Source organism: Littorina saxatilis, linkage group LG12, assembly GCF_037325665.1.
Source record: "Littorina saxatilis isolate snail1 linkage group LG12, US_GU_Lsax_2.0, whole genome shotgun sequence".
Lineage (NCBI taxonomy): Eukaryota > Metazoa > Mollusca > Gastropoda > Littorinimorpha > Littorinidae > Littorina > Littorina saxatilis.
Window position 1 is genome coordinate 15,190,602 of NC_090256.1, and position 16,408 is coordinate 15,207,009.

General features: G+C 42.2%; 1 protein-coding gene across 1 annotated transcript in view; it reads left to right on the top strand.

The window, feature by feature from the left end:
- Positions 1–16,408, top strand: part of LOC138981341 (serine/threonine-protein kinase OSR1-like) — a 36,400-nt gene that overhangs the window by 14,545 nt on the left and 5,447 nt on the right. The window contains exons 11-16 of the mRNA XM_070354229.1: positions 762–884; positions 2,688–2,717; positions 8,537–8,722; positions 8,860–8,944; positions 10,755–10,823; positions 14,023–14,084. Coding sequence (XP_070210330.1) covers positions 762–884; positions 2,688–2,717; positions 8,537–8,722; positions 8,860–8,944; positions 10,755–10,823; positions 14,023–14,084 — 555 coding nt within the window. The remainder of the gene's footprint in view (positions 1–761; positions 885–2,687; positions 2,718–8,536; positions 8,723–8,859; positions 8,945–10,754; positions 10,824–14,022; positions 14,085–16,408) is intronic.

Below are 16,408 nucleotides of genomic sequence, written 5' to 3' on the forward strand. Positions count from 1 at the left end.
CTTGTATAGAATATAGTAAATTTTTGTAAAGATTTTAGTCAAGCAGTACGTAAGAAATGTTAAGTCCTTTGTACTGGAAACTTGCATTCTCCCAGTAAGGTAATATATTGTACTATGTTGCAAGCCCCTGGAGCAAATTTTTGATTAGTGCTTTTGTGACCAAGAAACAATTGACAAGTGGCTCTATCCCATCTTCCCCCTTCCCCCGTCGCGATATAACCTTCGTGGTTGAAAACGACGTTAAACACCAAATAAAGAAAGAAAGAAAGTGTGCCTGTATCTGTTGTTGGTGGGTGCTGGACATTGTAATGTATCCAGGTAGGACGGGCGCAGTGGCCTAGTGGATAAGACGCTGGCCTCCCAAGCGGAAGGTCGTGGGTTGGAATCATGGCTGCGCCTGGCGGGTTAAGGGTGGAGATTTTCTGATTTCCCAGGTCAACTTATGTGCAGACCTGCTAGTGCCTTATTCCCCTTCATGTGTATACGCAATCACAAGACCAAGTGCGCACAGAAAAGATCCTGTAATCCATGTGTGAGTTGGGTGGGTTATAGAATAAAATCACAAAAATACCCAGCATGCATCCCCCGAAAGCGGCATGTGGCTGCCTGGATGGCACGGTAAAATCGGCCATACACATTAGTGCAAAAACAACAACTAATGTACGTCGGAGTTTCAGCCCATGAACGCAGAAGAAGAAGAAGTATCTAGGTAAATGGTGGTATTGTATCTGTTGTTGATGGGTGCTCAACATTATATCCAGGTAAAGCGAGTGCCGGGATCCAGCGGGCGACTGCACAAGACGCAGGACGGAGGGTGGGAGTGGTCGGACGACGAGATGGACGAGAACTCTCAAGAGGCAAAGGAGGCGGTGCGCATGGGAAGGGTGAGTCCTTGTTGCCTAGAGCAGCGCTCCCTGCAAAAAGTGCAAGTATGCTGTGCCTCCAGGGAAACTCGCTGCACAGAGTCCCACGATGAGGTAAGTTAGTGGTGTTGGTCATGGGAGAGTGGCCCAGGTGACCAGCGCTTTGCTTCCACCCCATCACCCTCGCTGCTGTGTGCGAGGCTTTCTCCACATAGACTGGTTTGGGGTTTGAATGACAGGATTTGGCTGCGCTCCCTAGGAGTTTCACATCTGTCGATCTCACCGCTGTGTGGGAGGCATTCTTCATCAGGGGCTCACATCCACATCGGACATCGGACATACACGGATATATTTTCCAAATTTCCTATACATTTTTTCATGCAAGAGGACATATGTCCTATTGTTTTTGTCACAAAGTGGTCATTGTCATTTGATCCGGACATTGTCAGTACTTTCTCCAATTTACAGTAGTTTGATTTGCTATTTTATCGATGTTTTGCGAAGCAATGCGTCTCTCCAAGCAGACAAAACTTGGGGAGACTTTATGTGCTTTTTATAAAGAAGAGCTTCCAAGGGCTGCAACTCTGAATGCTCCAAGCTGGTTGACGGTTGCCCCCATTCGCGTTTTTTAACGTTTCAAACGTCCTATTGATTTATTTTTGTTCAGGACAAATGTCCTATCACTTTTGCATTGTCCAAGACATTTGTCCTATGCCACCTCTCATGGATCTGAGCCCCTGCTTCATGTAGACTAGTTTTGGGGGTTTGAGTGACACTATTGGGTTGCGCTCCCTGGGAGCCTCAGTATTCTGTCTGTTGGTTTGCCAGACTTTTTTTCACCATTCGTGGAAAATGACGCCAATAACTACAGTAATTTAAAACAAAATTCCAGAAACTCTTGTGGTCATTTTGGCAAATATACCGAGAAAAAAAAATGTTTGCAACATCCCAGGCATTTGACCTGTCCTGACAACAGGTAAGCTCAGTGTTTTTTTTCTACCTGATTGCTATCCTGGGTTAGTGTTGTCCTGAAAAGGGAGGTTCCACTGCAGTTCCTTTGTTGCGTTATGTGGGTTGTGGATACACTTTTGTTGTTAGAAGTGTGCTGTTTTGGTCATCACGCATTTACAGTTGCACACACCTGGAAAGGAACAGGTTGGGCTTGGCCCTCCTGGAACAGGTAACTCAACAGGTTACAGGTGGTACGCATACACAAAGCTTTGCTTTTTTTGGTATTTTTTTTGTGTTTTCCTTTTTTGTTGTTGTCACATATTTTGTTCTGCTACTGCTAAGTTAAGCCTACCCACTCAAACTTTTTTTCCTCTGTACATACCTCATACCTCATTTGTAACTTGTAATCATCAGTAGATTAAAGTATTCCAGCTCATTGCTTTGTCCATAAGACAGTCGGACATACCAGCCTAAATGTTTGAATGATATATTTGGTAGTGATAACACAGGCACGCACATTATAGGCACAATGAGTGCAGGCAGACAGGCTCACTGTCTCTCTCATATTCTCTGTCTGCAGAATGACTACTAGGATAATTTGGATATGATAGGATATTTCAATTGACTAGCTTTGCATTTAAATATCGGAGGTGAGAATTTTATTAATGTTTTTCTTTTACTATTTGTTGTTGTATATGAAAAAGGAATAAACTAGCTTTCATTTAGATTTCACTTAGTGGTTTACAGTTGACACCCATGATGTTGTAATTGTCGCTCCGCCACTATGTGTTGTTGTAACAGTTTGAAGTTGAGCTTTGTACAGGTGTTGTTGACACAGTGTGTGACCTTGGTGCTGTCCCCTTTCTGTTGCAGTCGCCCAGGATAAAAAATGCGCCCAGTGAGGTACGTTAACCTAGCGTTTTGCAGGTTATTCATTCTCTCTCAGCTTTCTTTCATATGCTAGGCTGGGTAAAATGAAAACTTTGCAGCTATGATTGTATTGATGAGTTCAATTTAAGGGGAGGTGGGCCAGTGCACTACCTTTTTTTTAATTTTCAATGTTTTATTGTGTCTGAATGTTATTTTATGAAAGAAATGAACAAATGATGACAAAGAATAGTCACTTTTTGTATTTTCGGTTGCTGGTTTTTGTTTTACGCGACAAAAACAGTCAAAATACAGACAAAAGTGGAGTACAGGAGATACACGGATTTTCATCAGATGTGATTGTCACACTTCTAATTATTGTTTTATTTTATCCTTCTGGGTATGCTCTAGGGGATTACGAAGCAGATCTTGTTTATTATATTTATATTTGGAGTTAGGGACACTTCTTTGTTACAACTGTCAAACTTTAGGGTAACGCTTGCGAAATTATTTTTTGAAATAATCTGGATATGACTATAATAAAATTTCAGCAAAATCCCTTCGTAATCCCCCAGAATGTTATATTCTGCACAAACTACAAAAGAAAATATTGCTCTAGCTAAATTACAGCCAGAGAAATCGCGTAACCCAAGACGTAACCGTAGGCAAAATGGCTGAACTGAGAAAAACGACATTGAAGATTGAACACCACAGAAACACTATTGAAACAGACATACAAGGACAAAACTGTGTTATGAATGAACAGCTTAGTTTATTTGAATTGCAAACTACTTAGCCTTTAGCACGCCAGCAGAGAATTTATGCGTCCATCCCTTCTTTCCCTCTGTCAACCAGCATGGGGATACTGCCCCAGCGCTGAACGTGTATCAATGACCCGATTCTCGTTTGTATTTGCATGCGAGAATAACGGTATTTTTAACGGTAACTTACTTGAGCCAGAACGAGACTTATTTCCTTCCGTTATCTCGTCGATTTGTTGGTTTCCTCGAAGTTTTCTGCTTTTGTTTTTACATCGATACAGTACTTTGGTGCTTCGACAAGCAAGATGGAGGATGATGAGTTTGAAACTTTCGTTTGAGTTGTTTTTTGACAACAAATCGTACGTGGAATCTGAACGATTTACTGAGGAAGCTCTTCGCAATGAACTGTGTATCGCGGTGAAGAAAATGACACAGTTCGTCAAGACAGTGACGGAATTTACGAAAGCGCAGATTGATACGAACAGTTGCTGATCCAGTTTCGTTCGGGAAATGGCAGGCCCAGCAAACATTACCGATAATCTGACTGATGTTGGATACTTTCTCCTGTTTTTGTTTTTTTGCGTAGCAAATGCTCAACTTGCTTGTCGAGGAGATACTGCACAGAAACTGACTCAAATTCAGCGCAAAGCAAGCCAGTGCCGAGACGTAAAAAGTGTGCTGCATGGCGTGTTCGGAAATGGCGACCTGTGGATCTGCGTGGAGATCAAAGCTTTCCTCTGTATCGGAAACACCGACAGAATCCAAACTTTGGCCTAGTACCAGCGGAACTACTTGTTGTTGCTAACCGAACTAATAAAGACATTGTCCTCTTTCTTATTTCGAGCCATTGTTATCGTATCAAAGGTTGTTTCTCAAGGAAAAATTCGCTTTCGGTTGTCACCGATCGTTTGATGTGTAACCAGGATGTTGTAAAACCGAGTGAACTTCGGGTGTTCCCGTCATGGCCGAGAGTCTCTTCGGTAGTTTCCGTATGCAAAATTCGTAAGCTGAGCATGCGCACTCACAAAGTAAACTGGTTCCCGATTTCGGTTTATGACACGAACCAATGGATGTCGAGTACCTTCCAAATAAGGACATTTCCGTTCGATTACGATTGCTGCCTTTGCAACGGACAAGTGGCTGAGTGAATGGAACATTCATCAAAACACTGATGTCATGTTATAGGTCAAGAGCTGCTGCGCAGTTTCGTATGTCGTGAATGCACTGTTTTGCTGAGGACAAAGCCGTAACTAGCCTTTGAAATGAGACATTTTTTGGCGGGGGAATATCGACTACAGAAGATAATCAATGCCACACATGTTCACATTTTGTCTTTATTGACAGATAAATAGGACACTTTTGACAAAAACACCGACACACATGGATGATAGGTATGTTATGGAAACATAATCTGCTAAAATACCCAAAACAGTGTTTTGAACGATTTGGTCAATTTTGCACTGGCCCACCTGCCCTTAAGTAAGACAAACATTCTCCACTGCCAGCTCAAAATACTGTCATTATTTGATAATTAAGCACAGCAGGTTAAATACAATACAGTACAACTTTATTGTCTGATTGTGGTTTGAAAACAGTAGTTTGTCTTTTGGCACGTGAAGATTGAATGGTAGAGATGGAAACTTAAAAAGCCAAGACCAGGGTTGGTTACTGCTGAAATTAGACAATAACATCGTAAAATACAGTGACAGTTAATTAGACAAAAACATCTTGAAATACTGCACAAGTTGATATATTCAATGACATCTTGATAAACAGCAAGTTATTCAGACAATGACATCTTGAAAAACAGCAAAAGTTAGTAAGACAATGATATCTTGAAATACAGCAAAAGTTAATTGGACAATGACATCTTGAAATACAGCAAAATTTGATTAGACAATGACATCTTGAAATACAGCATAAGTTAATTGGACAATGACCTTGAAATTCAGCACAAGTTAATTGGACAATGACATCTTGAAATACAGCAAAAGTTAATTGGACAATGACCTTGAAATACAGCACAAGTTAATTGGACAATGACCTTGAAATACAGCACAAGTTGATTAGACAATGACCTTGAAATACAGCACAAGTTAATTGGACAATGACCTTGAAATACAGCACAAGTTAATTGGACAATGACATCTTGAAATACAGCACAAGTTAATTGGACAATGACATCTTGAAATACAGCACAAGTTAATTGGACAATGACCTTGAAATACAGCACAAGTTAATTGGACAATGACCTTGAAATACAGCACAAGTTAATTGGACAATGACCTTGAAATACAGCACAAGTTAATTGGACAATGACATCTTGAAATACAGCACAAGTTAATTGGACAATGACATCTTGAAATACAGCAAAAGTTAATTGGACAATGACATCTTGAAATACAGCACAAGTTAATTGGACAATGACATCTTGAAATACAGCACAAGTTAATTGGACAATGACATCTTGAAAAACAGCAAAAGTTAGTAAGACAATGATATCTTGAAATACAGCACAAGTTAATTGGACAATGACATCTTGAAATACAGCAAAAGTTAATTGGACAATGACCTTGAAATACAGCACAAGTTAATTGGACAATGACCTTGAAATACAGCACAAGTTGATTAGACAATGACCTTGAAATACAGCACAAGTTAATTGGACAATGACATCTTGAAATACAGCACAAGTTAATTGGACAATGACATCTTGAAATACAGCACAAGTTAATTGGACAATGACATCTTGAAATACAGCACAAGTTAATTGGACAATGACATCTTGAAATACAGCACAAGTTAATTGGACAATGACCTTGAAATACAGCACAAGTTAATTGGACAATGACCATGAAATACAGCACAGGTTAATTGGACAATGACATCTTGAAATACAGCACAAGTTAATTGGACAATGACATCTTGAAATACAGCACAAGTTAATTGGACAATGACATCTTGAAATACAGCAAAAGTTAATTGGACAATGACATCTTGAAATACAACAAAAGTTAATTGGACAATGACATCGGGGGGGGGATATAGCTCAGTTGGTAGCGCGCTGGATTTGTATTCAGTTGGCCGCTGTCAGCGTGAGTTCAATCCCAGGTTCGGCGGAAATTTATTTCAGAGTCAACTTTGTGTGCAGACTCTCTTCGGTGTCCGAACCCTCCCCCCGTGTACACTACATTGGGTGTGCACGTTAAAGATCCCACGATTGACAAAAGGGTCTTTCCTGGCAAAAATTGCTTAGGCACAGTTAATAATTGTCTACCTATACCCGTGTGACTTGGAATAATAGGCCGTGAAAGGTAAATATGCGCCGAAATGGCTGCAATCTACTGGCCGTATAAAATTTCATCTCACACGGCATCACTGCAGAGCGCCTAGAACTGTACCCACGGAATATGCGCGATATAAGCGTCATTGATTGATTGATTGATTGATTGAAATACAGCACAAGTTAATTGGACAATGACATCTTGAAATACAGCACAAGTTAATTGGACAATGACATCTTGAAAGACAGCAACAGTTTGTGGGTTTAACAATGGTTCATTTTATTTACTGGGAATCCGTAGTGTAGGTAGCTGTAGCCGTATTACATGAGTGTTGTTCAGATTGTTAAAGTCGATGTCAGATTTTCTCGTAAAAGAGACAGCACTGAAAGTCAAACAGCATCCTGTTTTCTTTTCTAGGACCATTCTGTAAATCAGCTTTTCACTGTAGACCTGATTTCATTTTAGTGTTTGAAATGTTGTGATCTTTGTTCTAGTTTAGAAAAAAATCTACCAGATCCTCTCTGCGTTGCTTTTGCTGTCAGAGTATTAAGTGCAAATGCCGCCATTTACCATGGTCCTAAACCAGAGAATGGGTAATGCTGTTAGTGCAGGGATAAAGTATGCCATTCTTACTAGAATTTGAAAGAAAAGTTGAAAACACACATAGACTGTTTTGCATCTAACCTTTCATTTGTTTCAAGGTTAACAAATGGGGAGAAAAGATCAGACTGACAATCATTTGTCAGCATGTATAATTACTTAGAGCTGGTCATAAATTGTGAGTGTGTAGTGTGAAAGATTTCAAGCTGTGCGATGTGGAATCACATGTTATGACTTATAACTGTAGTGGAAAAGCAGGCTGTGTGTGTCTTTATCTGCTTGAGACGAAAAACCGAGGTCCCTTCGTGTACACTACATTGGGGTGTGCACGTTAAAGATCCCACGATTGACAAAAGGGTCTTTCCTGGCAAAATTGTATAGGCATAGATAAAAATGTCCACCAAATACCCGTGTGACTTGAAATAAAGTGTAAAAAAATTCCATCTCACACGGCATTAAATCTCAGGGCTTGGAAACATGAATACACGCATGCAGGGGAAAAAAAAAAAAATGGGTAGCGCCGTATACTGTATGGCAGCTCGCTTTCCCCAGGGAGAAAGCAGCCCGAATTTCTGTGAGGTTACCCTCATGGACTATATAAAAATCTTATCCATCCTCCTCCTTATCCTTGTTTTATTTGCAATTGAAATTTGCTGACAGCAGGGATTGGGAGTTTGAAATAAGGCACTCTTGTGTTATCAAATATAACAATAAGAAGAACATTTGTTGCTTAGTTTACTGTACATACTGTAACTAATTTGCTGATGGAATTGGGTATTCATTGTGGAGTATTTTCCTTGTGATACAACAGGCAAGGGGAAGAAATGGTAGTGTGAGCGGTGCTTCAAAAATGTTGTTTCTGTTTGGGAGAGCAACAGGGATTAATTGTAACGCTTTAACTCTTTTTTTCATTGCTAAGCAACCCTGGGCACTCTAATGCAGATCCTGATTAGATGACAAAGTTTGTTTGTTGTTTTTAAATTTTTTCTCTTCTGTTTGTTGGAGAGGAAAAAAAATGTTTTGGGCAAGTTGAGCTGTGTTGGTGGAGTAAGTAAGAGCCTTGAAGTGGAGAGCAAAGTTTCAGCTAAAGGTGCTGTACGCTAGGATGTTGCTGCCAAGTGTTGCTATCAGTTTGGCTTTGCTGTTGTGGTGTGTGTGTGCCTGCCGCTGTCATTGTACTTGTATGGTTGTCTCCTTGGTGTGTGTCCAGTTCCCCCCTGTCGCACCCAATGTGCAAGCTGACGCTGACACCCCGGCTGAAGGGGCGGGGCCTTCCGCTGCTGCTGACACCCTCGCCCCGCCCACCTCCACCACCACCTCCACTGCACCCGCAGTCACAGGTGAAAAGTCTAAGACGCCGTCTCCAGAACCCCCGCAGGCCATCGGCGATGCTCAGGTGAAGTTTTGTGCCTCCGCACATCTTGTCTCTATGCTCAGTCTCTAACGGCCGATTGAAGTCGAGGTTAGCTAGATTTTGACTGTTGATTTGTCATAGATCTGCAGGGATTACATGGTGTGTTTCTGTGTTTTCAGGGCAAGTCCATCAACTTGGTTCTGCGTCTGAGGAATGAGAAACGCGAACTGAATGATATCCGCTTCGACTTCAAACCTGGACATGGTAACTTATGTTTTGGCTGGAAATGGTTTTCTGCAGTTGATTAATGCGATCTTGTACTGCTGGTGTGGGTCTGTATGAGAGAAATATGAGTTACATCCATGCCAGAGAGAGGTCTGTACACTTGCATCCGTCACAGTAACATACAGAGAAGTTGAGCCTACTGACGGAGCGTGGTTTGTTATGGACACCCTTGACAGTGTATCATGTGTCGGTAGATTTAGGCCTGTCACAGTAACATACAGAGAAGTTGAGCCTACTGACGGAGCGTGGTTTGTTATGGACACCCTTGACAGTGTATCCTGTGTCGGTAGATTTAGGCCTGTCACAGTAACATACAGTGAAGTTGAGCCTACTGACGGAGCGTGGTTTGTTATAGACACCCTTGACAGTGTATCCTGTGTCGGTAGATTTAGGCCTGTCACAGTAACATACAGAGAAGTTGAGCCTACTGACGGAGCGTGGTTTGTTATGGACACCCTTGACAGTGTATCCTGTGTCGGTAGATTTAGGCCTGTCACAGTAACATACAGTGAAGTTGAGCCTGCTGACGGAGCGTGGTTTGTTATAGACACCCTTGACAGTGTATCCTGTGTCGGTAGATTTAGGCCTGTCACAGTAACATACAGTGAAGTTGAGCCTGCTGACGGAGCGTGGTTTGTTATAGACACCCTTGACAGTGTATCCTGTGTCGGTAGATTTAGGCCTGTCACAGTAACATACAGTGAAGTTGAGCCTACTGACGGAGCGTGGTTTGTTATAGACACCCTTGACAGTGTATCCTGTGTCGGTAGATTTAGGCCTGTCACAGTAACATACAGTGAAGTTGAGCCTACTGACGGAGCGTGGTTTGTTATAGACACCCTTGACAGTGTATCCTGTGTCGGTAGATTTAGGCCTGTGACAGTATCATACAGAGAAATGTAGCTGTACAGTGGAACCCCCTTTTAAGACCTCAAAAAACCCGAGAAAATCAGGTCTTCGAAAGGGGGGAGGTTTTCAGAGGTTATGAACAGAAGATCAGAAAAATCAAGGTCTTAAAAAGCTGGAAGTCTTAAAAGGGGGGTTCCATTGTACTGATGTAGCATTCTTTGTTACAGACACCCCTGACAGTAGCAATCTTTGTTACAGACACCCCTGATGGTAGCATTCTTTGTTTCAGACACCCCTGACAGTAGCATTCTTTGTTACAGACACCCCTAACAGTAGCATTCTTTATTACAGACACCCCTGACATTAGCATTCTTTGTTACAGACACCCCTGACTGTAGCATTCTTTGTTACAGACACCCCTGTCAGTAGCATTCTTTGTTACAGACACCCCTGACATTAGCATTCTTTGTTACAGACACCCCTGACAGTAGTATTCTTTGTTACAGACACCCCTGTCAGTAGCATTCTTTGTTACAGACACCCCTGACATTAGCATTCTTTGTTACAGACACCCCTGACAGTAGCATTCTTTGTTACAGACACCCCTGTCAGTAGCATTCTTTGTTACAGACACCCCTGACATTAGCATTCTTTGTTACAGACACCCCTGACAGTAGCATTCTTTGTTACAGACACCCCTGTCAGTAGCATTCTTTGTTACAGACACCCCTGACAGTAGCAATCTTTGTTACAGACACCCCTGATGGTAGCATTCTTTGTTTCAGACACCCCTGACAGTAGCATTCTTTGTTACAGACACCCCTGTCGGTTGCATTCTTTGTTACAGACACCCCTGACATTAGCATTCTTTGTTACAGACACCCCTGACAGTAGCAATCTTTGTTACAGACACCCCTGATGGTAGCATTCTTTGTTTCAGACACCCCTGACAGTGTATCGCGAGAACTGGTGGAAGCGGGACTGGTCAGTGGTCGCGACATGATCGTAGGTGAGTACTGAGACCACACGTTGTTTGGTCACTGGTGTCGACATGTATGGTCACTGGTGTCCACCATGCCAGGCACTCATCGTATGGAACAGCGTTTGGGGGAAAAGTCGCACAACACAGCTTCAAGTTATGTACTGAAAACCATAGGCAGGGTAAAATGCACTGATTTATGCTTTTTTTTGAATTGCTATTTGGAATCTTCAGGGTTGAATCTGTATGTACTATTTTGCAAAATTATAGAAACTGAACATGTTATTTAACTTCAAACTTAGTATCCCTGTTTCTGCGAATTCCAAATCTTCTGTGATGAAGACCCACAACTCTGGGAACATCTTTATTCAGTAGCTTGAAATTTTCATGGAAAAAGAAGATGGAATAAATGTTATTTTTATTTGTTGCCTGACATCCTTTGTTCGGGTTCGTGACTTTAAACATTCGTGACTTTAAACATTCATTTCTGAAAATAAATTGGAATACACCCTTTTTCATATATCATCTAATGGCATGCGCATTGTTTTAGATCAGTGTTGAACTGTTGCTTGCACACCGAGATGCACAAATAGTTATGATTCTCTGCAGTTTACTCATGTCAATGTGCTGTTTACTCATGTCAATGTGCAGTTAAATCATGTCAATGTGCAGTTTACTCATGTCAAGTTTACTCATGTCAATGTGCAGTTTACTCATGTCAATGTGCTGTTTACTCATGTCAATGTGCAGTTAAATCATGTCAATGTGCAGTTTACTCATGTAAATGTGCAGAAAGTGTAGTAAAGACAGTCATATAGCATTGCTATTTTAGCTGCTACAGGGGAAGGGACATAACTTCTTGTCCACAAGACAGTCATATAGCATTGCTATTTTAGCTGCTACAGGGGAAGGGACATAACTTCTTGTCCACAAGACAGTCATATAGCATTGCTATTTTAGCTGCTACAGGGGAATGGACATAACTTCTTGTCCACAAGACAGTCATTTAGCATTGCTATTTTAGCTGCTACAGTGGAGGGGACATAACTTCTTGTCCACAAGACAGTCATATAGCATTGCTATTTTAGCTGCTACAGAGAAAGCGACATAACTTCTTGTCCACAAGACAGTCATTTAGCATTGCTATTTTAGCTGCTACAGGGGAAGGGACATAACTTCTTGTCCACAAGACAGTCATTTAGCATTGCTATTTTAGCTGCTACAGAGAAAGCGACATAACTTCTTGTCCAGGCTCTGACGACTGATTTTTTGTATTTGAAAAGAAAGAACGATAGTGCACATGTTTCATAAGAGCATCTGTTTCCTAACTGGAATGACGTCATGAAGAACAGGGTTCCACATCACGTAGAATTAGGGGTATAATACCCTTTGACCCTCCAAATCACGTACGAGATGCTCTCTGAAGAGGTATAAATACGTTTCTGTTTTCTTCCAAAGAGGTAAAAAAAACGTACGAGTCAAACGCTGAAAGGGTATAGCCTTTGCTAGTTTACAAGCAACAGCACGCAGGCCGCCTGCTCTACTGAGACCACTAAAGTACACGCCGTGTTCGTGCCACTCCTCTGTCGACACTGACACGCCGTGAAGCAGAGGTTGCCTCCTTTGTCCTCAAACTGCGCGATATCTTTAAACTGATCATCTCGGTGGCACTGTTCGCTTTAGCCTATCCGGTGCTGTCGCCTGCTCAAAAAAATGCCTTGCAAAACGAAAGAACAAAAACCCGACCCCAAACAGATAAAATTGTCGTTTGGCGGTTGCAGCCAGAGCAGCAGTGAGTCAGTATTAGTCAGTATCACTAGAGGTGATGGAGATGGTCATGAGGATCTCGGACAGTCTAGTCAGTCTTGATATTCTTGTTGCTTGTTGTAAATGGTGATGATGATGGTTTATTGAAGTAGGTGCAAAGACAGTCTATTCTAGTCAGTTGTGCTGTTTACTGAAGATTTAATCACAAGTCATAATGATGATGATGCTGGTTTTTGAAGTTAATACAGTTGGTTTCATTCTGTAATTCTTTGTTTCTCTTTTTGCTGCAGTCTTTGTGATTGTGTTCTTGAATGAATGTAAGCACAGCTGAGTAAACTTTCAAAGAAACATTCATCAATTCAGACAGTTCATCATTTTAATTTTACAATCCAAAGAAAATTACACGAAAACTCGCGACATTGAAGTATCCATTGAAGTAAAAAAAGAAAGAAAAAAAGACTTGAATGCATTGATACACTATGATATACATGTATTGTCACAACGTCAAAATGGCAAAGGTGATAACTACCAGACAGGCAATCATATGGGACAAAAATGACATTTCATGGATACACCGATTGTCACTCATACCCTGTGAACAATCTGGAAGGGGTATAAAAACACTTTACTTTTTTCCTGAAGGGTATGAATACCCTTGACTTTTGGGGTTGTGTGGAACCCTGGAAGAATGAAGTATGGCACCCCCCCCCCCCCCCAGCCCCTTTCCCCCTTTTGTTCAAGGGAATATCAGCTAGATCCCTTAAGATGCTCCCATGGGGTCGCCTTCACGCGGCGGGAGTGTTTCCACAGAGCTACCCCACCCCTTTACTTCTCTTCTTTTGTCTTATTTCTGCCTTACCAGTCCTTTCACCTATATTTCCTTCCAAGAAAACTCTCCCTACTATTCCCTGCAGTTTTCCAATTCTTTTCTTGTTGTCTTATTTCTACCTGACTGGATCCATCACCTTTATTTCACTTACCAAAAGTCTTCTTTTCCACATCCTTATTTCTCTGCCCCCCGCATGTCGTAAGAGGCGACTAACGGATTCTGTTTCTCCTTTTACCCTTGTTGAGTGGTTCTTGTATAGAATATAGTCAATGTTTGTAAAGATTTTAGTCAAGCAGTATGTAAGAAATGTTTAGTCCTTTGTACTGGAAACTTGCATTCTCCCGGTAAGGTCATATATTGTACTACGTTGCAAGCCCCTGGAGCAATTTTTTGATTAGTGCTTTTGTGAACAAGAAACACTTAACAAGTGGCTCTATCCCATCTCCCCCCTTTCCCCTATCCCATCTCCCCCCTTTCCCTCGTCGCGATATAACCTTCGTGGTTGAAAACGACGTTAAACACCAAATAAAGAAAGAAAGAATCCCTTAAGATTTAATGAAGATTGTACAGTTTGTGTTGATTTTGTTTGTGGGTGCTAGCGATGTCAATCGAACTTTTGACGGTGTGTTGCAGTTGCTGCCAATTTACAGAAAGTGGTGGATAATGCTGACTGCAAAGCAATCACTTTTGCCTTGGTGAGTTGGTGTTTGATGTTGTTTGTGTCTGCTCAAGTTATCTTGTCCATTTCCACTGATGGTACGGGGCTCACCAAACTGTGCGTCTCCCTGTGTCCTTTACACAGTAGAGACTGAAAAACACATACTACAAGTTCTTGAAGGGGGTCCCCCGATGCACTGAACCTGCAATGAGCAGGTCCCTTGGCTCACTGATTTTGTGTTATCATGCGTACCCTCGGTACTGATTTTGAGACTCTTATTCGTCTGCTATTTTTCATTCAAAAGGGACGAGAAGGTACTGGCTGGATTTGAAAGATGAGACCATTTCTGCCAGATCTGCACCTGTGTGAATTTACGGTGAAAGTCTAACTGACGTGACGGATAACGATAAGGGGGTCCAAGGAGTTACATTTTTACATTAAAAAATAAAAATTGGGGGTCCGGATATCCTCTAGGTGGAGCGCTATGGGGAACCTAATGTGGTGCTGTCCAAGTGAAAAGGGACGTGGGGTGACCAGCACTAATAGGACTCCTGTTGTTACCAGTCATTCAGTGGGGTGACCAGCACTAATAGGACTCCTGTTGTGACCAGTCATTCGGTGGGGTGACCAGCACTAATAGAACTCCTGTTGTGACCAGTCATTCAGTGGGGTGCCCAGCACTAATAGGACTCCTGTTGTGACCAGTCATTCAGTGGGGTGACCAGCACTAATAGGACTCCTGTTGTTACCAGTCATTCAGTGGGGTGACCAGCACTAATAGGACTCCTGTTGTTACCAGTCATTCAGTGGGGTGACCAGCACTAATAGGACTCCTGTTGTTACCAGTCATTCAGTGGGGTGACCAGCACTAATAGCACTCCTGTTGTTACCAGTCATTCAGTGGGGTGACCAGCACTAATAGGACTCCTGTTGTTACCAGTCATTCAGTGGGGTGACCAGCACTAATAGGACTCCTGTTGTTACCAGTCATTCAGTGGGGTGACCAGCACTAATAGGACTCCTGTTGTTACCAGTCATTCAGTGGGGTGACCAGCACTAATAGGACTCCTGTTGTTACCAGTCATTCAGTGGGGTGACCAGCACTAATAGGACTCCTGTTGTGACCAGTCATTCAGTGGGGTGACCAGCACTAATAGGACTCCTGTTGTGACCAGTCATTCAGTGGGGTGACCAGCACTAATAGGACTCCTGTTGTTACCAGTCATTCAGTGGGGTGACCAGCACTAATAGGACTCCTGTTGTTACCAGTCATTCAGTGGGGTGACCAGCACTAATAGGACTCCTGTTGTTACCAGTCATTCAGTGGGGTGACCAGCTCTAATAGGACTCCTGTTGTTACCAGTCATTCAGTGGGGTGACCAGCACTAATAGGACTCCTGTTGTTACCAGTCATTCAGTGGGGTGACCAGCACTAATAGGACTCCTGTTGTGACCAGTCATTCAGTGGGGTGACCAGCACTAATAGGACTCCTGTTGTGACCAGTCATTCAGTGGGGTGACCAGCACTAATAGGACTCCTGTTGTTGCCAGTCATTCAGTGGGGTGCCCAGCACTAATAGCACTCCTGTTGTTACCAGTCATTCAGTGGGGTGACCAGCACTAATAGCACTCCTGTTGTTACCAGTCATTCAGTGGGGTGACCAGCACTAATAGGACTCCTGTTGTTACCAGTCATTCAGTGGGGTGACCAGCATTAATAGGACTCCTGTTGTGACCAGTCATTCGGTGGGGTGACCAGCACTAATAGGACTCCTGTTGTGACCAGTCATTCAGTGGGGTGACCAGCACTAATAGCACTCCTGTTGTTACCAGTCATTCAGTGGGGTGACCAGCACTAATAGGACTCCTGTTGTTGCCAGTCATTCAGTGGGGGCACACCATGCAGTCTGTCCTCCCCGCCTCTACACAATTCCATAGAGTTTGGTGGTTGCAGTTCTGTGTTCTAAAAGTTTGACTGTCTGTTGTTTTCGTTGTTGTATTCTGAATGACTGGCTGTACGTTTTGTTTTCAGAACTCTGGTTGTGAATTCTGAATGACTGACTGTATGTTTTGTTTTCAGAACTCTGGTTGTGTATTTTGAATGACTGGCTGTACATTTTGTTTTCAGAACTCTTGTTGTGTATTATGAATGACTGGCTGTATGTTTTGTTTTCAGAACTCTGGTTGTGTATTTTGAATGACTGGCTGTACATTTTGTTTTCAGAACTCTTGTTGTGTATTTTGAGTGACTGGCTGTACGTTTTGCTTTCAGAACTCGGGTTGTGTATTCTGAGGGATTGGCTGTACGTTTTGTTTTCAGAACTCTTGTGTATTTTGAGTGCCTGGCGTACGTTTTGTTTT